Genomic DNA, 27967 nt, shown 5'->3' with positions numbered 1-27967 from the left:
ATGGATCTTTTCATAGTTCTGGTGATTTGTCTTTCTTGTTTGATTCCTCTTTCCCTCTGGAATCGAAACCGTGCCAAAGAGAAGCTACCGCCTGGCCCTACTCCTCTGCCAATCATCGGAAATATTCTGCAGATAAATGTTAATAATGTCAGCAAATCCATAAGCAAGGTAAGTGTGATTACTTTTTTTTCAACTATTTGTAGTTGCAACCATATATCTAAATAAAATATGGTCCCAGCCACCAAGTTTTAAAGAAGTGATTTTAAAGGGAAGTGTTCATTAGATACCCAGCTAGAAGGTTGCCAGAGGGCATGAGATCCATGAAATGACTTGTTGAAATTCCCAAAAGAAGGAATTTCCTGTCCATAGAGTAAGCAGGTCCCTTTTTTAGTAATTATTCTTTGGTAAACTCTAATGCAATGAAACTGTTTTCAGTTTAAAAAGTTCTACTGATCTACAGATCACAACACTAAAAATTTCCTAAAAACACATGTTGATTTAAATCCAGGAAATAACTTAAAAGTTCCAGAATTTTGTTCCTATTATATTTTCTCTAGAACGTGTGTCCTAACTATTTATAGAGCAATACCTCTCTAAATCTTGAAGGGATTGTCTGAAATCTGTCTTCGCTGAGACAGCTAGTTACCAGAGCAGAGCTTCTAGAAGCTCCTTTCTGTGTTCTGGACTAAGAGATTCGAAGAGATAATGGCAGCACCCTAGCTCATCTGCTTGTTAGCCCTCAGCATTGGGCATGTTTTAAAGATCTCTCTGAGTGTTAATTTCCATTTCTTTAAAATATGAATAAGAATTCTATTTTGCACAGGGTCTTTGTATCATATATTCATCAAGTTTTTGAATATCTACTTATTTGGCACTATTTTAATGCTGGGTTTTTTTTTTTTTAAGTTTATTTATTTTTGAGAGAGACAGAGAGAAAGAGGGCATGCAGGGGAGGGGCAGAGGGAGAGAGAGAATCCTAAGCAGGCTCTATGCAAAAGCCTGACATGGGACTTGATCCTATGTACTGTGAGATCATGACCTGAGCCAAAATCAAGAGTCAGATGCTTAACCAACTGAACCACCCAGGTGCCCCAGTGCCGGGGACTTTCAATGGTAAATGAGAAAAAGAAAAGACCCCGGAATTATGGGATTTCCAGTCTGTAGGGTAGGCATGTTTTGTAAAATAATCATGCAAGTAAGTGTGTGATTACAAACCATGTAACAGGGACACAATAGAAAGAGGCCATGCAGCTTCATGCAGCAGGGATGGGAGGAATGTCAGCCAGGGGTGCTCTGAGGAAGTGAAGCTGAGATCTAAAGGATGTGCAAGCATTAACCAGACAAAATACAGGTGGAAGTTGGTTCCACGCTGTTTCAGTCTGAAGGAGAATTACTTGTGACTGTCTCTGAAAGAGGACCAATTTGGTTGTTTACTTACCAGAGAGTAAGTAAAAACATGGTCTGGGACAAGATTGGAGAAATAGTTGCCAGAAATGCAGGTCTTATAAGGCTTTTGAAAATATTGGTTCTGAGGCGCCTGGGTGGCTTAGTTGCTTAAGCGTCCAACTTCAGCTCAGGTGGTTCGTGAGTTCAAGCCCCACATCATCTGTGCTAACAACTCAGAGCCTGGTGCCTGCTTCAGATTCTGTCTCCCTCTCTCTCTGCCCCTCCCCTGCTCATTCTCTGTCTCTGTCTCTGTCTCTGTCTCTGTCTCTCTCTCTCAAAAATAAACATTAAGAAAAAAAGAGTATGGGTCTTTAGCACAAGATCAACGTGATGCTATTAATGTGCGTAAAGGACTCTCATGTTAGCATTTGCCTTGTGAAAAGAGCACTCTGGTTGCTTTATGGAGAATGAATTGTAAGGTAGCAGGAGAACTCAAACCGTGGACAAGCTGAGTCATTTAGGATACCAAAGAAGCCGCCATGACAGAAAGATCCCAATAACACAATGGCTTCAAGAAGGTAAGAGCTTATTTCTGTCTCACAGAATGATATAGAGGTGAGTGCTGCTGGGCTGCCTCTCTTGCTTGAGGTCAGCTAGAGAACCAGTTTTTCTTAGTCTTGTAGCTGACCATCCTGGGCACCTAGGCTATTGTTCTCATGTGCATGGAGGCAGTACTGTTGTCTCTGTGCTGTCATTTCAGTCCCCAGGTACGGGGAGGAATGGAGGGCATGCAATTACCATTTATGTAATAGTGTAGGATTTGGACACGTCATTTCTGCGAATATCAGTTCATGAAAACTTAGTCACATGGCCACACAGGGAAGCTGGGAAGTCACATGGCCACGTTGCCATGTCCTTATGTATTTAGAGGTCTCTAGTGCTAAAAAGATGTGGAGAGTGGATACTGAGGGATGATTAGTAGTCTACACCTGGGACAAGTTGGAGGAACTTCCCTTAAACAGGACAAGAAACACATTATTTGTTGTAACTATAGGAAGAAAGGAGAAATTCGGTGCAATTGTAGGTTTGGCAGATAAAAGTTAATAAAAGAATATGAATAAATCCATAATGTCCGCCACAGAGTAGGAGTTGAATAAAGGTTAACTATTGATGAAGATAACAATGTGACTAATAATATAATTACCGCTTAATGTGATTGGTTAAATTACTAGTTCTAGAAGTTGAAATCTTTTATATATCGGGTGAGTGAATATAAAATGTCCCTTTAGTAAAGAGACTTCTCTACATTTTTAGTTTTGAAATCCTCATTACCCCTGCACCTCCTGTTCCTTTCCCAGCTCGCAGAGACTTACGGCCCTGTGTTCACCGTGTACTTTGGCACCGAGCGCGCTGTGGTGATCTACGGGTATGAAGCAGTGAAGGAAGCTCTAATTGATCAGAGTGAGGTGTTTTCTGGCAGAGCCCCTTTCCCAGTGCTGGACAGAGTCATCCAAGGACTAGGTATGTCTCAATTTGGGGAATGTATGTGGGTTTGTAAGTTGCAAAGACTCCAAATAAGCTAAAAGATTGAGAAATTATAAGTATTAGAGAAACCTATGAAAACATCAGAATTCCAGCATTTTTTCTATAAAGGATCATTAATCCATATTTTAGATTATGAAAATGACAAGGTGTCTTTGTGAAACATAAAATGCAATGAAAGCAAATCATCTAACCATTAACGTGCTATAAATTTGTGTTCATTTTAAAATATGGCCAGTTAGGATAATGTTCATTTCAGTGAAGACGGTAAGAGAGAGACAAAGAAGCAGGAAAATGACTCAGTTATCCTAGCCACCAGACATTTTCCTTTCTGGCCTGAGTTACGGTTGCCAAGAGACGAGTGTAGGAAACTTGCATAGTGTGCATGGAACCAGCATAGGTTTGAAATATTCCCAGCCTTGACTTCAGTCTTTTATTCTTCTAAAAAAAAAAAGGCATAAGATATATTTGAATCCAATAGAATACAATCCATAAAGCAGAAGTAATCCCTGGAAAGGGAATTATAGAAAAACACATAGTACGTGTGGATTGAGAGTGAAATTAGAAAAGGTTTTTTATTAAGTACTTGAACTGTCTTCCATTTGTTTCTGGAGCTGGCCTTAAACTGTCCAGTCCTCTGGTGGGTCACTGGATTCCTGAAAAAAGAGATAAGACCTGAATGGGGTAATTTCCTCCTCTACATTGTTCTTTAAAATCTTTATGGACAAGTCTCTGACAAGAATTATTTTTTCTCCTGATACTGTCTTGGCGTTTGGAAGTCTGATACTGACCTTCCTTGGTGTTAAAACCATATTTCATGGCAGAAATATTGCAGACAGAAGGGAAATGTTAAAATGAGGAGGGCAGTGGCTGTGTCTCTTATCAGAGGAATAGATTTTCATGAACTTCCTTCCAGTGCACGAGTGCTGTCTCTCTCCTTCTCTTGAGAATGGACTCTCTTAGTTGCCTCTCGTACAGTTCACTTATAACATACAAAAATCGGCCCTGAAAATTTCAGCTACGACTTGGAGTCACCATGATGTGTTAGCTGTGTGATCCACAGAGCAAGCATTTTGCCTCTGTGATCATCAGTAAAATGGGGACAGAAACCTTGGTTCACAGGCTTATTCTGAGGTTGAAGGAGATGGTAAAGAAGAGTTAAGTAACATGTAAAACCAAGAGTCTTGACAGATACGAGGCCAGGCTAACAGAAAGCAGGTAAAGCAGGGCTCATTGGGAATTCTTACGGCTGGCACCACACCATATTTACATTCCTGCTTAAGTGTCTTTATCATTTGCTGAGATAAAAGACTCAGCTAGAATGCATGGCAATTGAGGTCATTCTTCTCTTTTTAGAGGCTATTTTCTTTTTCAACTCAGGGCTTGAACTCATGACCTTGAGATCAAGACCTGAGCTGAGATTAAGAGTCAGACCCTTGGGCGCCTGGGTGGCTCAGGTCAGATCTCACGTGTGGGTTCGAGTCCCGCGTCAGGCTCTGTGCTGACAGCTAGCTCAGAGCCTGGAGCCTGCTTCCGGTTCTGTGTCTCCTTCTCTCTCTGCCCCTCCCCCTCTCATGCTCTGTCTCTCTCTGTATCAAAAATAAATAAAACATTTAAAAGAAAATTAGAAAAAAAAAGACCCTTTACCTACTAAGCCACCCAGGCACCCCTCTTTTTTTTTTTTTTTCCCCTGATAGGAATTGTTTTCAGCAACGGAGAACGATGGAAGCAAGTCCGGCGTTTCTCCCTCATGGTTTTGCGGAATCTGGGGATGGGGAAGAAGACTATAGAAGACAGAATTCAAGAGGAAGCTTTGTGTCTAGTGGAAGCATTAAAAAAAACCAATGGTGTGTATTTCTTTATGTATTTAACAGTAATAGTTTGGGAGGACTACATGCTCTTTCAAATAGGCTACAGAGAGATCTGATGGCTCAAGCACCACAGAAGTTTACTTTTTGCTCATGTCACAGTAGTGAAGTGAAGGGTTGGCACGCCAGCCTCTTCAGGCACCAGGTTGATAGGAGCTTTGACATCTTCAACACCTGACTTCCAATGTCGCCCAGGATTCATCTCTCTCCAGGGGAGCAGGAGGAGCAAAGAACAAAGAAAAGAGCAAATGATATTTTCAGTGGGCCAGGAATGGCAATGGCACACTTTCCGTGGGCTCTAACTCAGTCTCAGGACCACACCAGCTCTAAGATGAGATGTGGTTCTCTGTGTGCATAGGAAAGCAAGGAGGAGAAGGATTCGGGAAATGAGCTAGTAGTTTTGGCCACAATAACTTGAAAAATGAAGTAACTTCTTGAGAACATTGCAAACATTTCACAGTATGTGTATGTCAAGTCATTATGTTGTGCACCTGAAACTTACACAGTGCTGTCAATCATAACTTAGTAAAATCAGGGGAAAAACCCGTTCCGCATTAGGAGTCACGCCAGATCCTTCTCCGTGCTTAGTGCTGCTAGATAGCTCACCTGGAGGAGGGGTATGGGTGTGAATGGAGGGCGCCTCAGCAGCATGAGTTGGCTCCGTGCGTGTGTTTGTGCTGCACCTGCCATACCGGGAGGGGAGGTGGAAGAGGAAGGGGTGGGCAGGAGTCTTGGCAAGGAAGGAGTAAGACCAGGATCATAAGACATATATGGTTTTTGAACCTCAATATTAAATATTTTCCCAAGAACATTGTTAAGGAGATAGTACTATTTTCTTTTTTTAAAACTTTTTTTTGTTAAATTTATTTTAATGTTTATTTTTGAGAGACAGAGTACAAGCAGGGGAGGGGCAGAGAGAGAGGGAGACACAGAATCCAAAGCAGGATCCAGGCTCTGAGCTGTCAGCACAGGGCCCCCAGTGTGAGACTTGAACCCACAAACTGTGAGATCACGACCTGAGCTGAAGTCAGAGGCTTAGCCAACTGAGCCACTCAGGCACCTTAAAACATTTTTTTGAATGTTTATTTTTGAGAGACAGAGTACAAGCAGGGGAGGGAGAGAGAGAGAGGGAGACACAGAACTGTAAGCAGGTTCCAGACTGAGTTGTCAGCACAGAGCTCGACACAGGGCTAAACCCACAAAATGGAGATCATGACCTGAGCTGAAGTCAGATGCTTAACTGACTGAGCCACCCAAGTGCCCCATTATAGTACTATTTTCTTTTTTTTTTCCATAATATTTTATTGTCAAATTGTTTTCCATATAACACCCAGTGCTCTTCCCCTTAAGTGCCCTCCACCATCACCACCACCTTATAGTACTATTTTCTATATGGTGAATTGCCATGGTGGGCTTTTTTCAATATTATTATTTTTTTTATAGTTTATTGTCAAGTTGGTTTCCATATAACACCCAGTGCTCTTCCCCCCAAGTGCCCTCCTCAATGTCCATCACCCTCCCTGTCCCCTTTTCCCCTCCTCCTTCAGCCCTCAGTTTGTTTTCAGTATTTAAGAGTCTCTCTCATGATTTGCCACCTTCTCTCTCTCTAACTCTTTTTCCCCACTTCCCCTCCCTATGGTCCTCTGTTAAGTCTCTCCTGTTAGACTTATGAGTGCAAACATATGGTATCTGTCCTTCTCTGCCTGACTCATTTCACTTAGCATGACACCCTTGAGGTCCATCCACAATGCCACGAATGGCCAGATTTCATTCTTTCTGACTGTCATGTAGTACTCCATTGTATATATAAACCACATCTTCTTGATCCATTCATCAGTTGATGAACATTTAGGCTCTTTCCATGATTTGGCTATTGTTGAAAGTGCCACTGTGAACATTGGGGTACATGTGCCCCTATGCATCAGCACTCCTGTATCCCATGGGTAAATCCCTAGCAGTGCTGCTATTGCTGGGTCATAGGGGAGTTCTAATGTTAATTTTTTGAGGAACCTCCACACTGTTTTCCAAAGCGGCTGTACCAGTTTATGTTCCCACCAACAGTGTAGGAGGGTGCCCATTTCTCCACATCCTCGCCAGCATCTATAGTCTTCAATATTATTTTTTTAGCTTATTATTTATTTTGGAGAAAAACAGCATGAGTAGGGGAGGGGCAGAAAGAGGGAGAGAGAATCCCAAGCAGGCTCCACGCTGCTGGTGCAGTTGGTTCAAATCCATGAAACTTTGAGATCATGACCTGAGCCAAAACAAAGAGCCAGGCACTTAACTGTCTGAGTTACCCAGGTGCCCCGTCATTGTGTTCTTTTGCCAATGCTATATATTGTCCAGACAGGTTGTATCCCCCCTTTTTAAAAATCTGCTATTAACATTAAAAATGCCATTTTTACAAATATTTGTACTTGTTTCTTTCTTGGAATAACTTTCTGGAGGTGGCAGTAGAGTTTCCATGAATATTATTTAGACTTTTGAGGGCTATCAATAAGGAAAGGGTGGGAGACCTGGCAGAAGAGGAATACAGATGTGAGGCTTATACTGTGCATATTGTTTTGTAAAATTTCAATTTAATATAGTGAATATATTTACATGTTTAATCTATAAATGTTTATCAAGAACATTATTAATAGACTAGTATAGTATTCCATTATTTTGGATGCTCCTGACCTATGCCTACCCAGGTTGTGCCCAGTAATTCTTGTGAATTATCCTGTGACTCTTATTTGGGGAATACTTGGGGGAACTCTTGGGGTATTCCCCAGGGAGAACACTTGGGGAAAATAAATAGACTGGATTATACACAATCCAGTGTTTGGGAAACAATAAATTTTAGGCATGTTGAGTTTATAGTGATGATCATGTGTCTGGGGAATTCCTATACTTAAAAAAAATCCTGGAAGTCAACCCTCCTTAATTGTTTTAAACAGTCAACTTAAGATTTATATGAAAATTGTGCTCTTTTAACTTTTATTGTTTTAGCAACTCCCTTTGATCCTACTTTCCTTCTGGGCTGTGCTCCCTGCAATGTGATCTGCTCCATTATTTTCCAAAATCGTTTTGAGTATGATGATAAGAAACTGTCACTCTTGATAAATTATTTTCATGAAAACCTCCTAATTTCAAGCAACGCCTGGATACAGGTAATAATGTCAAGGTTCTCTTTATTTTTATTCTTTTTAAGGTTTTTTTTTTTTTAATGTAAGTAATCTCTACACCCACCATGGGCCTCAAACTCATGACCCCTGTATCAAGAGTCACATGGTCTTTCAACTGAACCAGCCAGGTGCCCCCAGTCAAGATTCTTTCTAAATGGGAAATAATTTTCAGGGCACCTGGGTGACTCAGTGGGCTAAGCATCTGACTCTTGATTTCAGCTCAGGTCATGATCTCAAGGTTCGTGGGTTCAAACCCTGAGTCAAGCTCCATGCTGACAGTGTGGAGTCTGGTTGGGATTCTCTTTCTCCCTCTCTCTCTGCCCCTCCCCACTTGCACACCATCTCTTCCTAAATAAATAAGTAAATAAATAAATCTTGAAAAATAAAAATAAATGGGAAATAATTTTCTAGGTAATCTATTACTCATGCCTACCTCAGTCCTTTGCTCTTTCCCAAATGGCTAACATAATGTTTATCAAATTATCATTTGTATCCAATTAGTGACATCAATTTAATGTATTGAAATGAAATTTAATTTAAAAATTTTTAATGCTTTTTATTTATTTTTGAGAGAGAGAGAGACAGAGAGAGCAGGGGAGGGTCAGAGAGAGAGAGGGAGACACAGAATCTGAAGCAGGCTCCAGGCTCTGAACTAGCAATCAGCACAGAACCTGATGTGGGGCTCGAACCCACGAATCGTGAGATCATGACCTGAGCCGAAGCCAGGCGCTTAACCGACTGATCCACCCAGGTGCCCCTGAAATGAAATTTAAAACATGAAATATAGTAATAGAGAAATGTAGTATAGTGCATCAATTATAGCAAGGCATTTTCTTGAGAAACCTTTTTTATATCCATAGATGGAGAAGGTGGTGATGTAAAATGTAGAGTGTCAGAAAATGTTAGTATTCTGTTGTATGATCATTAAGAACTGAAATTCTGTGTGGATCAAAAAGTCATGATGTATTCCACGTGGAAAGGACTCTTGAAAACAAAGCATCTACTCATTTTTGACCAGGAAGCTGTCACCTAGAGATATTAAGCATATTTTCCAAAATGGCCTAGCCAAGACAAGGAATGAGCTAGACCCAGAATCTAAATTTCCCAATTCTTTATCTAATTTGATATATGCTACCAGCCTGAATAAATTGCTTCAGTGCCTACCAAGGGTGTTAAATCGCGAGGTACTGTCTAAAGCAGAGTCTGTAAACTCTAGGACTAGCAATGGCCAGATAAATAAGGGCAATTGTGCATATTCTTAAAGGTATAAAATTCCTAAGTAAAAATAAGCTAACTAATTTGGCATTTCTATCACTTTTCTGATGTAGTTTCTTGGTTTTAAAAAAAAAAAAGCCCTGCAAACTTTTTAGGTGACTCTGTTAGAAATACATGTAGGTAAACTGGGATGGACGCTAGGCTCTAGCTCTGTTACTAGTTCGGTGTCTGAGAATGGTGGACTAACCTTTCTGAACCTTAGAATTCTCCTTTGGAGAGAGGTGACATAGTCCTGGATTCCTTCATAGAGTTATGGTTAGGAAGTTAAATGGTTTTGAGATTGCTTTGTGACTTGTGTATACTCTAACTCCCAACATTTGTCAGTTCTCTCTCCTTCAGTTCCAAGTTAGGTTCTAGGGCAGGAAGCGTGTCTTACCTTTATCTATTTAGCATAGAACTCAGTGTCTGATGCATAATATAAGCCTAGAGAACTTTGTTGAGTGAATTAATGAGAGATTCTTTCCTCTTTCAGCTCTGCAATGCTTTCCCTCTTTTACTACACTTTCCAGGAAGTCACAATAGGTTACTTAAAAACATTGCTTACCAACATAAATTTATTGTGGAAAAAGTAAAAGAACACCAAGATTCCCTGGACTTCAATAACCCTCAAGACTTTATTGACTACTTCCTGATCAAAATAGAAAAGGTATAATGTGCTTCTCCATCTTTGTGGGTGGTGTGACTCATGGATTAGCTTTGTTCTTCCCAGTGAAATTGGGATATTAAAACAAAAGGTGCTTCCTAAAGATGTATTAATTGCTTGTCTAACCTATTAATTGTGCAAATCATATTGAGTATCTTGAGATATTTCTGAATTCTCACTGAAAGTGACTTAGGAGGTTTTATATTTATGATGTGGAAGCTGGTTTTTTTATTTGGGAGCAGATTGAAATATACACACATTCAAGATTAATGATACACAACATAATCATCCTTCATCAAGTAAGTTCTGAGAATGGAAGATGTAACATTAAGGGAACACAGGAATGGAGAGGAATCTAGACAGGCTTACATTTGGAGTGGCACTAGGAAATCTTCACAGATGAGGTGGGTTTTGAAGAAACTCTAGCTTAGATGAACAGAGATAACAGAGTAGGTCAAGGGAATGGTAAGTGCAGTGATCAAGCATGTGGAACTTTCGGAGAGGTGATCTTGATTGTAACTGAGCAACTGTCAAGGGTAATGCCGGTGAGGTTCGGAATAGAGCTGCATTTGGGGGATCAGTGTTTGTGGGGGCTTGAATGAGAAAATCAGACATAATAAAATAGGCAATTAGATGCTAGAATGGACAGTGAGTAGCAGTGAGGACTTGATAAAAATTATGGTCCAAAGAAATTATAGAGGAACTGGTCGACTAGGGGATGAGAAAGTGAAGAATCAGAAAGGGCTTGTTGGAAGTTTATAACTCTAGTTATATTTTAACTGTAGTGCTCACACCAAATAATGGTGTCCTATTGAGTTATGTTACCTCTTGAGGGTCTTTCATTTATCAATTCTAACACATCATTTCTAGGAAAAACACAATAAACAGTCTGAATTTACCATGGAAAACTTGATCGCTACTGTCTGGGATGTGATGAGTGCAGGAACAGAGACAACGAGCACCACCCTGAGATACGGGTTCCTGCTTCTGCTGAAGCACCCAGAGGTCACAGGTACAGTCACAGGTGATGGGCAGGATGAAATTCCAGGTAGACACTGGAAGGCGACACAGACAACCATCCCGCGCTTTACCTGCCTACACAATGCACAGGAAAAAATTTCCACCATTAGGGGCACCTGGGTGACTCAGTTAAGCATCTGACTCTTGATTTCTGCTCAGGTCATGACCTCACAGTTTGCGGGACCGAGCACCGAGTCTGGCTCTGAGCTGACACTGTAGAACCTGCTTGGGATTCTCTTTCCCTCTCTCTCTCTCTGCCTTTCCACTGCTCACTTGCTCTCAAAAATAAACAAACAAACATTTATTTTTGTAAAATATTTTATAAAATTTATTTTTTTATTAAATTTTTTTAATGTTTTATTTATGTTTGATACAGAGAGAGACAGCATGAGAGGGGGAGGGTCAGAGAGAGAGGGAGACACAGAATCCAAAGCAGGCTCTACGCTCTGAGCTAGCTGTCAGCACAGAGCCCGACGCGGGGCCCGAACCCACGAACGTGAGATCTGACCTGAGCTGAAGTCGGAGGCTTAACCGACTGAGCCACCCAGGTGCCCCTATAAAATTTATTTTTAATAAATTAAAAAATATTTCAAAGCACCTGAGTGGCTCTGTCGGTTGGGCATCTGACTTCAGCTTCAGTCATGATCTCACAGCTTTTGAGTTTTGAGTCCTCTGTCAGGCTCTGTGTGGACAGCTCAGAACATGGAGCCTGCTTTGGATTCTGAGCCTCCCCCTCTCTCTCTCTGTCCATGCCCTGCTTGCACTCTTTCTCTCTCTCTCTCTCTCTCAAAATTAAAGATTTAAAAAAATATTTTCACTATTAGTAAATCTTCCTGTCATTGGATAGATTAAATTCAAATTAGATTATAGCACAAAAAGATAATGAAATATTTAAACAGCAGCAGAGATTTGAAGGACAGAGCTCTTGTTTTCCCTGCTATGGTGGATGTCCCTGATTTGTGTTGGGACAGATGCAATAGCAGAGTTTTCTTAGGATCTAAAAGGGTCAGCCTTCCACTTTCTCTAAAAAGATGTCACTTGATATGTCTTTGTCTTCCATGTCCAGATAAATGTGTCTTTGTCAAAACATTTTTTTTAAGTTTGTTTATTTGGAGAGAGAGAGGGTGAGGAGGCTTGAGAGGGGCAGAGAGAGAGAATCCCAAGCACTGTGCACTGTCAGCACAGAGCCCGAGGTTTCGAACTCATAAACCACAAGATCACGACCCAAGCCGAAATCAAGGGTCCAACACTTAACCAACTGAGCCACCCAGGCGCCTATTTCAAAAGTTACTTCTGCTCAAATGAATTCACAGTGTAAGGGTTGACTCAACAAAATTACAGTCTTTTCTTTATCATAGAGACTCACTCTCTAAAACTTTATTTAAATAAATTCTTTTCAAATATACTCTTTTGGGCAAATAAATTATTCCTCACAAACATACCTTGGAAATACAATCTTTCCATTTTTCCTCCTCTTTTTATATTGAGTGCTCATCTCAGGGTATTTCCTTCACTACTGTATCATGTTCTGTGCTTTGGCACGTTAAGACAATCTTAGTACAATTATCTCTCAGGAAGTTATCTCCATGACATGAGCACCAGATTTTCCTCCTTTGTTGAAGGTCCTTCTGGCCTCCCATTATAAAGAAGAACTGCTTTTCAAATGGTGCAATTTAGAAGCATAGCCTCAAAATTCCCATGCTTTCATACTTTGTGGGATATAATGGCACTGTGTTTCCTTTGAGTGACACAATTCTTCTATTTATTAAACATCTATGGCGCTGGGTAGTTCTTATCCTCTTGGAACTTAGGTATTTAAAACGAAAACTGGGGGTGCCGGGGTGGCTCGGTCAGTTAGGCATCTGACTCTTTAATTTCAGTTCAGGTCATGATCTCATTAATCCTGAGATCGAGCCTTGTATAGATCTCAGCTGTCAGCACGAAGCCTACTTGGGATTCTCTCTTTCCCTGTCTCTCTGCCCATTCTCCTCTCTCTCTCAAAATAAATAAATAAACTTTTAAAAAACTTCTTTTTTTTTTTTAAATGTTTGTTTATTTTGAGGGGGGAGGGACAGAGAGAAAGGGAGAGAGAGAATCCCAAGCAGACTCCATACTGTTGGTGCAGAGCCTGACATGGGGCCCGATCCCACAAACGGTGAGATCATGACCTGAGCTGAAATCAAGAGCTGGACGCCTAACCAACTGAGCCACCCAGGTGCCCCTAAAAAACTTCTTAAAAAACTGGCAATCACAACGTGGTTAGACAGCATGGTCTGAAGTGAGCCTTTAAGATCATAGATCCTTGATTTATCAAACAAAAATACACAGAGAATGTTATACTTCGTGGTATAATTATGTTTTATATGTACATATAAGTCTCTAATGAGGTCCCTATTTGCCTGGGAAACAAACTGTTTCTTTTTTTTCCCTATGGTTGTAACCATATGTGACTGTCCCTTCTCCCAATCTCCTACCACAATGTAACCATGATTAAGAAGATTAAATCAAAAGACAGTTCCATTTCACATAAATTCTGATCCCTATCTTGCCAGCTAAAGTCCAGGAAGAGATTGACCGTGTGATTGGCAGACACCGGAGCCCTTGCATGCAGGACAGGAGCCACATGCCCTACACAGATGCTGTGATACATGAGATCCAGAGATTCATTGACCTTGTCCCCAACAATTTGCACCATACAGTGACTCAGGACACTAAGTTCAGAGGATACCTTATTCCCAAGGTGAGAGGTATTTCATCTGTACTACTCCTTAAGAATCTCAGGTTATCTGCCATCACAATAGTAGAACTGAAGATAATCATCTACAGGTATGGAACACTCATAACCTAGGCATCTTACTCTCTGACTACATGCTCCTGTACTTTTACTCTGTTGATACAATCTTATAGAAGTCTAAGCATTATTATATATAAGATTTTCTTCATAGTATTCATTGCTACTGCTTATGTTTTCTTCTGGGAGTCTTATGGTTTATGTTTCATGTTCAATTCTTTAATTCATTTTGAGTTCATTTTTGTGTGTGGTGTAAGTTAGGGTCTAAGCTTATTTAACATGTGGCTGTCTAGTTTTTCCAACACCGTTTATTGAAGAGACTGTCTTTTCTTGATTGTATGTCTTGGCTTCTTTGTTGGAAATTAATTGGCCATATATACATGGATTTATTACTGGGCTATTCTGTTTCATTTATCTATGTGTCTGTTTTTATGCTAATACTATACTGTTTTAATGAATATAGCTTTGTAACAGTTCGAAATCACAAAGTGTGATGCCTCCAGGTTTTTCTTCCTCAAGATTTCTTTAGCTATTGAGGATCTTTTGTGGGTCCATACAAATTTTAGCTCTCCTATTTCTGTGAAAAATACCATAGGAATCTTGATAGGGATTGCATTGAATCTATATATGGCTTTGGGTTGTATGGACATTTTAACAATATTAATTTTCCCCAATCCATGAACACAGAATATCTTTCCATTTCTTTCATCAGTGTCATATGGTTTTCATTGTACAATCTTTCACCTCCTTGGTTAAACTTACTAGATTTTTTATGCCATTGTGAATAGGACTGTTGTCTTAATTTCTTTTATAGTTCATTATTAATGTATAGAAAAGCAACAGATTTTTGTGTATTATTTTGTATCAATTTATTCTAATAGTTTGGGTAGAGTCTTTAGATCAACAATATCATGTTATCTTCAAATAGTAACAGTTTTACTTCCTCTCCTATTTGGATGCCTTTAATTTCTTTTTCTTGCTAATGCTCTACACGAGGACTTGTAATACTATGTTTAATAAAAGTGGTGAGAGTGGGCATCCTTCTTTTGTTGCTGATCTTAGAGGAAAAGCTTTCAGCCTTTCACCATTGAGTATGATATTTGCTATGGTCTTATCATTTATGGCCTTTATTATGTTGAGGTACATTTCTTCTTTATCTACTTTGTTGAGCATTTTTATCATAAGTGAACATTGAATTTTGCCAAATGCCTTTTTCTGTATCTACTGAGATGATCATATGTTTTTTATCCTTCATTTTTTAATGTATATCATATTCATTTGTGGATGTTGAACCATCCTTGCATCTCTGGAATATATACCACTTGATTATGCATATGATCCTTTTAGTATACTGTTCAATTCAGTTTGCTAAGATTTTGCTGAGGATTTTCCCATCTTTATCCATCAGAGATATTGGCCTTTTCTTGTGGTATCCTTGTCTGGTTTTGGTACTAGGATTATGCTGGCCTCACAAAATGAATTTACAAGTATTCCCACTTCTATTTTTACATAGAGTTTGAGAAGGACTGGTATTCAGTCTTCTTTAAATAGTTAGTAGAATTCGCCACTGAAGCCATCTGGTCCTGGACTTGTGTTTCTTGAGAGTGTTTTAATTACTGATTCAAGCAGAGTAATAGATCTGTTCAGATTTTCTATTTCTTCATGATTCAGTCTTGGTATGTTGTATGTTTTTAGGAATTAATCCAAATCTTCTAGGTTGTCTAATTTGTTGGTAGATAATTATCCATGGTAGTCTCATGTTCTTTTGTATTCCTGTGGTAGCAGTTGTAATAGCCTATTTCATTTCTGATATAGAGTCTTCTTTTTTCTTGGTGAGACTAAAGGTTAGTCATTTTGCTTATCATTTTTTTCAAAAACCAAGCTCTTAGTTTCATTGATCTTTTCTATTATCTTTTTAGTTTCTATTTCATTTATTTCAATCCTGATCTTTGTTATTTCCTTATTCCTCTTAACTTTGGGCTTCATTTCTTCTTTTTCTAGTTCCTTGAGGTGTAAAGTTAGGTTGTTTGAGATTTTTCATAATTTTTGATGTAGGCATTTATTACTATGAACTTTCCTCTTTGAACTGCTTTTCCTGCATCCCATACTCTCAGGGTATGTTTTTCTCTTTTGATTTCTTCTTTAACTCATTTGTTGTTCAGTAGCATGCAAATCTGTGAATTTTTCAATTTTGTTCATGTTTCTAGATTCATATCATTGTGATCGAAACTATGCTTGATATGATTTTAATCTTCTGCCATTTATTAATGCTTATTATGTGCCCTAATGTATTATCTGTCCTGAAGAATATTCCACATGTGCTTGAGAAGAACATGTACTCTGTTGCTTTTGGATGGACTTGTACTGTGTCTCTTACACACTCATATATTGATATGCTTTGAAACTCTTATGTGATAAATCTGACAACTAGTATACTATGGGGTCTGTTTCTATGGATTATTTTTTTCTTTTAATTTTGGGTCACATGGTCTACGGCGATACCACCCTGAATGCACCTGATCTCGTCTAATTTTGGGTCACATTTACTTCTTTTCACATGTTTAATAATTTATTATATGCTTAATGTTTTGAATGATGCCTTGTGAGAGTCTGGATTATGCTGTCTTCCTTTAAAGAGCATTGACTTTTCTTTTGGCAGGCAGCTGAATTACTGACAGATGCTTTTCAATCTGTGAGGCTTACTATGTTTCTTTCATTGTGGATTAGTTTCAGTTCTGAACTTGGTCTTTGTGCATGGCCCTTAGTCTGATGTGAGTTCCTTAGCCCAACAATTTAGAAGTTTGGGGTCACCTTAGCATCTGAAATGCTAAGAAAGTTCTCTCCATCCTAGCTGGGTTGAAATCTCAATTCCTCTATCACTGCAAAACATCTGTTATCCACCTGCAGTTCTCAAGCAGTCATATTCTGATAGGCTTCATGGAGTTTCCTATGTATGTGCCTCCCAATCCATAATCATCGTCTCACAGTCTTACAGTGTCACAGGTCATATATACCTTTGAGATACTCTGTTTGTAGATTCCTCTTCTTCATGAATTTTAGATGCCAAGTTTTTAATCTCTGTCTCCTTAGCTCAAAAAGTAGCACTTTGCTTGACCTTCACCTTTCTGAACTCCAGGAGGAAGAAAGTGTTGTCAGGCAGAAATTCAGAGTGATTGTAGGGTCTACCTAATTTCTCTTTAGTGAAGTATCACAATCCTGGATTGCCTCTTGCTCTGTGCAGGAGGGCTATTTCTTCATATATTTTTTCCTGGATTTATATTTGTGTTAGTTGTGAGGACAACTCCAAAGCAATTATTCTGTTATAGTCTGAAGTAGATGGTCCCATCAGCCAGGAGAAGTGTTTTGCTTTATATGGAAGCCTATCCTAGGGCTTCCCATATTGTCTTCCGGTACTACATATCAGGCCATGTCTCTGAGTCCACCTGGGACAGAAAATGAGTCACAACAGTAACTGGGCTATGGGGAAGAAGTTCAGTAAAGTTTCATTTGTCTACATGGAAATGTAGTCTGTGCATTTGACCCATGACCCTTCTGCAATATGAACTATATCATGCATTTGGAAAGGCTATACAGTACACCAGAAAGCATCCAGACAGATTGGGATTTGAATTTTGTCTCTGCTATGTAATAAATGTATGACCTTAATTAAGATACCAAGATTGTGAATGGAGTCATTATCATAATAGTAACAGATTCTCTCTCTTTTGAAAATTTTATTTAATAAATTAATTTATATTTAGTTCTAAATATTTATTTATTTAAGTTTATTTATTTGAGAGAAAGAGGAGGAGAGAGAGAATCCCAAGCAGGCTCCGCACTGTCAGCACATAGGCTGATGTAGGGCTCAAACTTATGAACCATGAGATCATGACCTGAGCCAAAATCAAGAGTCAGATGCTTAACCAACTGATCCACCCAGGCACCCCATCAAATTTCTCTTTATTGAGCATTTTTGCATGTGGTAATCTTTGTGCAAAAGTATTTCATGTATTATTTCATTTTACATTTACAGTGAACTAGTGCAGAACTAGTGCATTCACATTTTACTAGTAATGAAAATTAGGCATGGGAATGTCAAACAACTAACCTATGATCACAGAGCTTAAGTTAATAGAAAGATTCCCTTGATTTTGAAAACTAACCTCCAAGTCATTATGTTATGCTATGAGTTTTAAGAACACCCTACTAAGAAGCATAAATGCTCTCTCATTTCTACAATAATACGCAACAATTCAATTGAAAGAGCATACAGGAGGAGGTAATACTTACCCATTTGTTATCTTTAAAAATTTTTTTAAAGTAAGCTCTATGCCCTAAGTGGGAACCCAGAACTCTGAGACCAGGAGTCACATGCTTTACCAACTAAGCCAGCCAGACACCCCTAAGATTGTCATCTTGATGGGAAGATGAAGGATTTTCAAGAATATGGCCACTCAAGTAGAGTTTTGAAGACCTCATACTTGGTTCCAAAGAGAATGAGCTAGATTTTCAGTGGCATCAGTATCTTGAAACAATATTGCAATCAACTTGTCAACAATGCACTCAAAATTAAGCTCCCTTAATTTTTTGAAAAGCAAGTGCTAGTGTCAGGCTCAAAGTCTGGAGGCAGTTAACAGTGTCTTGGACTACCATTACATGATTTAAAACCTTTTAAGGTTGGTCATTAGTTTGTTCCATCACATGGAGTAAATAAATTATTTTTGTGCCTCGGTGTCCTCATCTATAAAACAAAAGGATTTCAAGCTCCATGACCTTCATCATAATCCAGTTTATCTGTTTCTCTTTATATCAGGGTACTACTATAGTAACATCTCTGACTTCTGTCCTGCATGATGACAAAGAGTTTCCCAACCCAGATCAGTTTGATCCTGGCCACTTCCTGGATGAAAGTGGCAACTTTAAGAAGAGTGACTACTTTCTGGCTTTCTCAGCAGGCAAGCAAACTTCATTTTTATCTATCCATCAGAGGCCAGTGAGATGAGGCAGGCTTTGCATGGAGGCTATTCTGGACAAACTCATTTGTATGAGGCTAGAGGCATCACTCCCAAAGCCCAGGTTATTTCTTGTTTGATTGGAGTCTGCCCTCACCGAGTTTGACACCAGGACCCACCACTGAGATTCCTAAAAAGGGGATAGGGGACAGAGGGTAACAGAAATTTGAGTATCTTCCTTCAATTTGTCAGTGTCCTGGGAATAAACAAAAAGGCTAATTAAAAAGAATGTAATGATGAGACAATTTTCAGAGGGTGGGTAGGATTAAGGAAAATAAGAAGATATTATAAAGTACTCAGGGACTAGTATCAGCAGGAAGAGGTTACCATCCTAAGTTGGAAGGGATGAGGGAAGGAGGGCATCACTGGAACCCAGATAGACGGTTAGGAAAGAAAGAGTGGATGCCTCAGCAGGTAATGGGTCTATAGTAAAGCAGTACAGCCACTGCCTGAACTGTAGCCTGGCAGGGTAGAATCGAGGGAATAAATACTCTGACTTTTTTCAATATCTAATGCTCTGAATTTATTCAGAACCCAGAAAGGAACTGACTTCTCGGTTTATACATCCATAGAAATCAGCTTCCTGAACACAGAGTAGGCATTAAAGGCAAACACAAAATAGAGCTGGAAGGAAGGAGAAATGGAGAATATTCAGCACACTCCAAAGGAGAGACAGGAGGGCAATAAGGCCTTTGCTATGGAAGTAATTGAAACAGAGACAAAACTAGGAGATTTCCTTCTGATTGAATATCTAAGAAAAACAAGTATCAAGTAACCCTTGCTATCACAATCCCACTATTATGTGCAATGCCCAGAGATAATCTCAAAGCAAGATACTGCTTTATTACCCCTTACCTTTCTTCCTATATTTTGGGCCCATTACTGCATAATGAGACTCCTTGAGATTTCTATTCAAGTCACACGGCTTGGAGACCTGCTTTTGAGACAGGTGAATAATTATAATTTAATCTGAAATGTGCTATTTTAGAAGCATTAACTAGTGTTATGGAAAACAGCTAAAGAAGTGAGTTATATACTCTGAGCACATCACAGAACTTTGCATAAAAGAAATGACAACTGAGCTGGATCGAGAAGGATGTGGAAAATATCAGCAGGCAGAGTAGAATGGAAGGCTCTTTTGGCTGGAGGAATGACTGGAATCTAGATAGCTCAAGATGACATAGATACCTTATTTTGTCTGATCATCTTTGGAATTTCCAGGCCTGTGTGGATTCTCTGCACATGTAAAATTAAATTTGATTTTCTTCTGTTTGTTTCATGACATTTTATTCTTAGTCCAGCCAAAAAAACCTTGAGGGGGATAGGAAACCCTTGCTCCCCACCCAACAATTGATGTGTCAGTAGGACACCTTAACTCGTCAGACTCTGCTTGCCCCACACACTGCTACAGACAAGAGTTCCTTAGGACAGCTGGCAGAAGGTGAGATTTCTTAGCATGTCAGTCTCTGAGAATCTGCAAGAATGATGAGAGTCCTTTTTCTCTCTTTCCAAATTTAGATTAACAGGTTCCTCGGGCTTCGGGACTCTTGTTGAGTTTGGTAGGATACTTTTTGGTAACTGGCCTATTTCCCACCAGAGATGGTCTTTGTTTTCCTTTGTGTCTTTTATGTCATTTGTCATACAAACTTTGCCCTATGTTAATGGGTACATGAGGTCAAGGCTGTTGCTAACAGACTTCTTAGAAGCCAAAGCTGCAAGATTGGTGGACACAGGTTGAACACTTAAAAGAAGTTAGAACTAAGGTTCCTGGCTGCTCAGAAGTCGAGTGTGTGACTCTTGATCTCGGGGTTGTGGGTTTGTGCCCCATGTTAGGTGTGGATTTTGCTTAAAAAATAGAATTTTTTTAAAGAGAGAGAGAGAGAGGGGAGGATCCTAAGTAGGCTACTTACTGTCAGCATAGAGCCTGATGTGGGGCTTAAACTCACAAACCCACCATGAGATTATGGCCTAAGCCAAAGTCGGATGCTTAACCAACTGAGCCACCCAGGCGCCCCCAAAAATAAAATATATTTTTTAAAAAGTCTCCTGTGATAGGATAAGTTGATTGCAGAACAGGTTGGTTTGATAACAGGTCACCTGCCAGACTCAAGAAAAAGGCACCATACCCTGTAAAACAACGTACAACCCCCGCCCTGTGGCACCTCCATCAGGTATCTGCGTGTCTCCGAGCCACCCAACGCCTAGCTAAAGCCGTTAATGTGCATGTATACAAGATAGGATTTTTCCTTTTGCTTGTTCTTTGTGACCAATGAGCATATTCTCTTTGGCCACCAAGGTGCACCCTGTTAAGTGCCTCCTCCAGATGGCGGAGACCGAATAGAATGAGGCTTCAAGTCTCTGTCATGATAGGTCTTAAAGGTGTTTGTCGTGAGAGGCCCCAGCCCTTAGGAACCTTTGTCACCTCAACCTTTGTTTCTGGTGCCAGAAGTCCCATTACAGGAGTGCCTGCCTGGTGTCACAGATTAGCAGATAAGTGTTGGAGGCCCCTCACTTTCACAGTGAGCTGTCATACTCGTATTTTTAGATTGGCAAGTTTACAAATACATTTTATAACTTAGAAACATGTACTTCATTATAGTACAGTCTTTCAGTAAAGAACAAACCAGATTTACTAACAGACCCAAATTTATCTTTAGTCTCTCTGTAATAAGACAAAAGTAGAGGAATACCTGGGTGGCTCACTCAGTAAAGCGACTAGATCTTAATTCTGGCTCAGGTCCTGATCTCATGGTTTGTGGGATCAAGCCTTGCATTGGGCTCTGCTCTGACATTGCAGAGCCTGCTTGGAATTCTCTCTCTCTTTGTCCCTCCCCTGCTCATGCTCACTTTCTCTCTCTCAGAATAAATCAACAAACATTTAAAAATTTTTTAATGCTTTTTATTTATTTTTGAGAGACAGAGACAGTGCAAGCAGGAGAGGGTCAGAGAGAGAGGGAGACACAGAATCTGAAACAGGCTCCAGGCTCTGAGCTAGCTGTCAGCACAGAGCCCGATGCAGGGCTTGAACCCACGAACTGTGAAATCTGACCTGAGCCGAAGCCGGAGACTTAACCGACTGAGCCACCCAGGTGCCCCAACAAACATTTAAAAAAGAGACAAAAGTAGATAAAATAACAAAACATTAAGTACTTAACATAGGTTTATCTTATTTGGAAATTATCTAGATATTCAATGAATTTAACTTAATAGTTAACTTAGCCAAACATTAAAAATTCATGTTACTGAAGATTTTGGTAGTTCTTTAAAAGTTTACCTACGAACCTTTTTATCTTATTTACATCTATTTATTTTTAGGGAGCGTGCAAGCAGAGGAGGGGTAGAGGGGGACAGAGGATCTGAAGTGGGCTCTGTGCTGACAAGCTGAGAGCAGTGAACCCAATGTGGGGCTCCAACTCATGAACTATGTGATCATGACCTGAGCTGAAGTTGGACACTCAACTGACTGAGCCACCAGGTGCCCCTACATCTATTTAATTTACTTGTTCTGAACAATTATGTTTAGACTAGTCACAAAATTTTATAAGGCATTAGACAAAGTCAACCATTAAGTTTTTTTTTTCTGACAAATTTTGTAAACTATAACATGGACTTTTTTTTTTGAGAGATGGGCAGAGACAGAATGACACACACAATCTGAAACAGGCTCCAGTCTCTGAGCTGTCAGCACAGAGCCTGACATGGGACTTGAACCTGCGAGATCATGACCTGGGCTGCCCAGGCCCCTTAACATGGACTTATTTGACACTCAGTAAACACGGGCAGAATAAAAGGTTTATGTTTAATCCTGATAACTCTAAAGACATGGCTATTTGAATTAAACCAACAATTTTATTTTGAGAGAGTGCATGTGAGCAGGGAGAGGGAAAGAGAATCCACACTGAGCATGGAGCCCAATGTGGAGTCTGACCCCATGACCCTATGGATCATGACCTGAAATCAAGAGTCAGAGGCTCAACCAACTGAACCACCCAGGTCCTCTAAACCAACGACTTTCATACTGAATATTTTCAGGGCACCTAAGTGACTCAGGTTAAGCATCTAACTTTGGCTCAGGTCATGATCTCACTGCTTGTGAGTTGTGTCCCACATCAAGCTCTGTGCTAACAGCTTTGGATCCTGTGTCTCCCTCTTTCTCTGCCCCTCTCAAAACTGAATAAACATTAAAAATAATAATACTGAATATTTTCAGAGATCACATAAACTTGAAAAATACTTAGGTTAGTTTCTATCTTCCTGAGTTTTAGAATGCCTAATCCTTATAAATACTTGCCTTCAAGCCCACTAAATGGAACTCTTCTACAATTTATTTTTTAAATGTTTATTCATTTTGAGAGAGAGACAGAGAGAGAGAGAATTCCAAGCAGGCTCCAAGCTCAGCATGGAGCCCAATGTGGGGCTCGATCATGACCTGACGCTGGGGTGCCTGGGTGGCTCAGTTAGTTAAGCATGAACTCTTGATCTCAGCTCAGGTCGTGGTCTCATGGTTTGTGGAGACAAGCCCTGAGTTGGCACTGCACTGACAGCCCAGAGCCTGCTTGGGATTCTCTCGCTCCCTCTCTCTGCCCCTCAGCCATGCATGCTCGCTCGCTCTCAAAATAAACAAACTTTAAAAAAGAAAAAAAATACTCAACCGAGCCACTCAGGTGCCCTTGAAGAAAGGCTTTTACATCTTAGAGATGATAAGCATAGAAAATTTACATCACAAAGGCACAGAGAAAAGTATCCATGTTTTTTTCCAAGTCTGAACATAAGAGGCATTTTAGCAGTTTGTACTTGGAAAAGCCTCTTCCCCTACCACTGTCACCTTACCCCGCCTCTTGCTTGTTTTTCAGTCTCACATGATTGTGGTCTGTGTTCAAAGACATTAGATTTATAATTTCAAGAGACAGAGAAAGAAGGCAAAAAAATTTTTTCTATTGTTTCAGGGTAATTGCTATTTAAAATTTACTCTTTCTTTTAAGTACTAAACAATACCGTTCCAAATCATAAACATTTTGAGAGAAATAGACCAGGTTTGGGGATTGGTAAAGAGAGGTGAGCTTTGACTTGCTTCTAGAATTGCGTCTCTGGTTTTGTAGAAGTGTTGTTTCTAATTCCTCAAAGGACTGGAGTACAGCCTGAATATCAAGGGGCTGGCCCCCCTTTTAAACTAAATTTGCTTTTTTTTATGTCAGGCAGATTTTTTATCAAAATGAGAATCAACAGATTCATTCATGCCTTTGTAAAGTCTGCATGAAGATTTTAACAAAAGCCTTCTTCCTGGTTGTACAGTTTAAGCTGGACTTCTGTCAGTCCCTGAATATTGGCCTTTCCTGCTCATTTATATGAGGGCCTAGGAGAAATTTTGGTCATGTTTCATCCCTGAAGGGAGGGTTCCTCTCTGAAGAAAGGGTTGTGACTAGTGATTAATCTTTTAAATTTCTCTCTAAATTTGGTAGGATCCTTTGAAAGTAGAGGTTTAAAGGGCTTTATAATTTAAAAGCTTTGCTGCTGTCCAGCGGACACAAATTCTTTTGCCTTGGGGGGTCCAGGATACACCAGCCAAGTCCATTGCATAGGAATGCCTGAAGCTGTCCTGAACTACTTACGGCTCCCTGGAAGGTAGAAGACTGCTCTTGTTAACTTCCTTTCCTGGCTTTCAGCAATTATGTGAGGAGCCTCTAGAATTTGAACCTAGAGATGAAGTTGGAGTGCTCTCAGTAAATCCTATAGGGAAAGGGAAGTTAAAATAGGCAGATAAGGCTGCATTTTAGGGGGAATTTATGTTGAATGTGGACATTTATTTTGAGTTTAGTTTCTCTTCTTTCATCTTATCAAGGGAGTCCCTGAGGCTACCCATTAAACTAAGTTTAAAATGTTTTTCTTGGGAAGCCTGGGTGGCTCAGTCAGTGGAGCTTCCATCTTCGGCTCAGGTCATGATCTCATGGTTCGTGGGTTCGAGCCCTGCGCTGGGCTCTGTGCTGACAGCTCAGAGCCTAGAGCTTGTCTTCGGATTTTGTGTCTCCCTCTCTCTCTGCCCCTCCCCTGCTCACGTTCTCTCTCATTCTCAAAAATAAATAAAACGTTAAAAAATTAAAATATAAAATGTTTTTCTTCTTTTTTCAAACATTAAAGGATCCATCATCTGGCCGTTGATGAGCAAGATCTGTTATGAGCAACTCAAACCAATAAGCCTTTTAATGCCTTAATCAAAGATACAAGAGGTATCCAGAGAAAGGGCATAGATGACACAGCCCTCATGACCAAAAGTTTACTCCCATAATTAATCTAAGAAAGCGGAGGCCTTCATTGCTGGTCTCCAACAAAATCTTGAGATGCCTCCAGTCACAGACCATAATCTGTGACACCAGGCATGTGCTCCTATAATGGGAGTTTCCAGCACTAACAAGAAATGAAGGTCGAGAATATAAAGGGTCCATTGGGCTGAGACAAACACCCTTGAGAGCTGGCATGGCTAGACAGAGAGAGAGAGAGAGAGAGACTCCTCTCCCCCTTCTTTTCAACTGGCCATTACGGTGCACCTGGAAAGGTGTATCCTCCAGATGGTGGAGACCAAAGAGCACATTCTCACTGCTCACAAAGCCAAGCTCTTAGGAGCTTGTTCTATGAACAAGAGAAAAGGAAAGATCCTATCTGGTTTTTCTTTGAGCTAAATCTGGGTCTCTTGGAGCCACACTCGTTCCTAAGAGGAATGTGCCACTGGGTTGGGGATTGTGTGTTGTTTTCCAGTGAACTTCATTGCACGGCTGTTTCTTGAGGTTGGCAACTGACCAGATGTTAATCTAACCTGTTAACTTATCCTATCACAGGAGCCTTCTTAAGGTGGCAAGTGCTCTAACAGCTCTCAAGTGTTCGAACAACGCCCACCAGTTTTGCAGCTTTGGTTTCCAAGATGTCTCTTAACAACAGCCTCTAAACAGGTGGCAGTCTGATGAGAGTCATGAACTCATCAGTCTGTGGAACTGGCTCAAACAGCAGGGTTATAGGGCCTATGCCTGCTTTCTGCCCTATGCTAATTCCTTTTTAGGACAAACAACATAAAAGAAACAAAGGAAAACAAAGACCATCTTTGGTTAATTTACCAAGAGCTGCTAAGCCCAAGGACCTAGTTCCACAAGTATTTTCTCCTGCTAATCTCAGTTTAGAAAGAGAGGAAGACTCTCACCATTCTTGCTCCATCAGACTCTTCAGATTCCAGAAGACTTACCTTCTGCCACCTATAGGTCAGATGTCCCAGCGTTCTCCAGGCCACAGCTGTGTTTGTGGCAAGCGGTGTCCAGTGGTTCAAGTGGACTGCCAAAGATGCCAGGTGTCTGGGATGAGGAATTTTCCTCTGCCTTTCAAGGTCCTTCCCAGCTAGACTAAAAGAGAAGTTGACAGATTAAGAGGAGAAAATCAGATTTAGTTTCACAGGTATGGGGAATCCACAGACATGAAATTTCAAATGCAGTCAGGCAACATGAGGTTCCTATGACATCCTGAGTTGAGAGGGGAAGGGGTCTGGGGATTCAGCAGAAAGGTGAGAGAGCTGTTTTGAAAACAAAGGTTGCCCTGTTATGCAGAGAAGTTTCTTAGGTAAAGAAGAGTTTCTGTGAATTGCTGTCTTCTTGGTATAAGCTGGCAGTTGAGGGAGAGGTAAGGAGCTTTTCTTGAATCTGCTGGGTTTTGATTGCTTTTAACTAAAAATAATCTTTATGCCAAAGTGGCCCATCTTGTGGTGACCTGCCCTGGCCTTTACACATGCACACAGAAACATGTACTGAGGGAATGAAGGTAACCGGTTTTTGGTGTAGATAAAAGGCATAGTTTAATTAGTCTACTAATATATTTATTTTGTTCCTTGTGTGCCGACTCAGAAAAAGAATTAAATGAACATTTAACTTATGTGCCATTTTTAGGAAAGAGAGCTTGTGCTGGAGAAGGCCTGGCCCGCATGGAGCTGTTTTTACTACTGACCAACATTTTACAGCATTTTACATTGAAATCTCTGGTTGATCCAAAGGACATTGACACTGCCCCGATTGTCAACGGGCTGGCGGCCCCGCCACCTGTATATGAGGTGTGTTTCATTCCAGTCTGAAGAAAGGGCGGGGCAGGCTGCCATATTGCCAGGTGACACTCTCTGGCTTCATCGGAACAGCCACATGCTTTCTGTCCCGTGTGTTAGCCATTGTTCACCTCAGGAACGACATTCCTGACCCTGTCTCTTCTAATTTTCCTCATCCTTTAAGATTCAGTTCAGATTTCCGCACATGGAACAAAAACTCACTGTTAGTTTCCAATTCTTTTTGTAATACAATCCTGAGATCTTAGGCCGTTATCTCATCTGCAGTGTATACCAAATGTAAGAGACCTTATTAATGTCATATTTTCTTTCTTAAAAAGTATCCTATGAGTTTAAAATGTTTTTCAAATACATAAAATGTACTCACCTCTTACTCCAATTAGTTCTCCAGAAGAATAATCTCGATAGTTTGGCATGAACAATTTCTGTTTTTTTTCCTAGTGGTTATTAAAACAAAATTTTTGTGGTGGGGTGCCTGGGTGGCTTAGTTGAGTAAGCATCCCACTTGATTCAGCTCAGGCCATGATCTCATAGTCATGAGATGGATGGAGCCCCACATCGGGCTCCGTGCTGACCTTAGAGCCTGCTTGGGATTCTCTGCCCCTTGCCTGCTTGTGCTCGCTCTCTCTCAAAATAAACATTGAAAAAATGATTGTGTGTGACGTATGTTTGTGTATGTGTATGTATGTATAAGTATATACATGCAGGGACAAAACAGGAGAAGATCATTCTAGCCAGAGGAAATAACATGAGGTAAAACTTGAATTCGCTGCTCTGTCCAAGGATGCCCTTCTTGTTTTCCCCTTACTGGTTCAACATACAAATGGAAACACACACATACACATAGTAAGACAAAGAAGAGGGGAAGATAATGTGTATATATGGTTATATTTGAATACACATATCAGAAATATGAGTTTTTATGTAAGTGTGTATACACATATATTTATGTATTATACACCTGTGATTTGGTGGTGACATAAAATCTCCTTATTCAAGGGTATTTTTGAATTTTTGTTAATATAAAAATGCTGATATATATGTCTCTCCTTATTCAGGAATAAATGTGACAGTGGCTGAACATATATGTGCACTTTTATTTTTCATACATACTAAAGCATAACACAAAAAATTGTGTTTATTCTATCATGAGTGTATAATAAAAACACTATTTGAC

The 27967-nt window shown here is 40.0% G+C and overlaps 1 protein-coding gene across 1 annotated transcript; it reads left to right on the top strand.

The window, feature by feature from the left end:
* Positions 1–27286, top strand: LOC115273367 (cytochrome P450 2C21-like). Its single transcript, XM_029916398.1, has 9 exons — positions 1–168; positions 2745–2907; positions 4626–4775; positions 7788–7948; positions 9711–9884; positions 10752–10893; positions 13454–13641; positions 18506–18647; positions 26624–27286. Exons 1-9 carry the CDS (start codon positions 1–3, stop codon positions 26803–26805), a joined length of 1470 nt encoding a protein of 489 aa, XP_029772258.1. The 3' UTR covers positions 26806–27286.
* The last annotated feature ends 681 nt before the right edge of the window (positions 27287–27967 follow it).

This window comes from Suricata suricatta, chromosome 2, assembly GCF_006229205.1.
Source record: "Suricata suricatta isolate VVHF042 chromosome 2, meerkat_22Aug2017_6uvM2_HiC, whole genome shotgun sequence".
In the NCBI taxonomy this organism is placed as follows: Eukaryota; Metazoa; Chordata; class Mammalia; order Carnivora; family Herpestidae; genus Suricata; species Suricata suricatta.
Note: the sequence above shows the minus strand (reverse complement) of the source record. Positions and strands in the feature narration are given on the sequence as shown.

Bases quoted from the DNA above. Each gene is read 5' to 3' on its own strand.
- LOC115273367 (XM_029916398.1), top strand. From the start codon at position 1: ATGGATCTTTTCATAGTTCTGGTGATTTGTCTTTCTTGTTTGATTCCT. The intron at 4,776-7,787 runs GTGTGTATTTCT...TTATTGTTTTAG, and splicing joins AGCATTAAAAAAAACCAATG to CAACTCCCTTTGATCCTACT. The intron at 13,642-18,505 runs GTGAGAGGTATT...TCTTTATATCAG, and splicing joins GAGGATACCTTATTCCCAAG to GGTACTACTATAGTAACATC.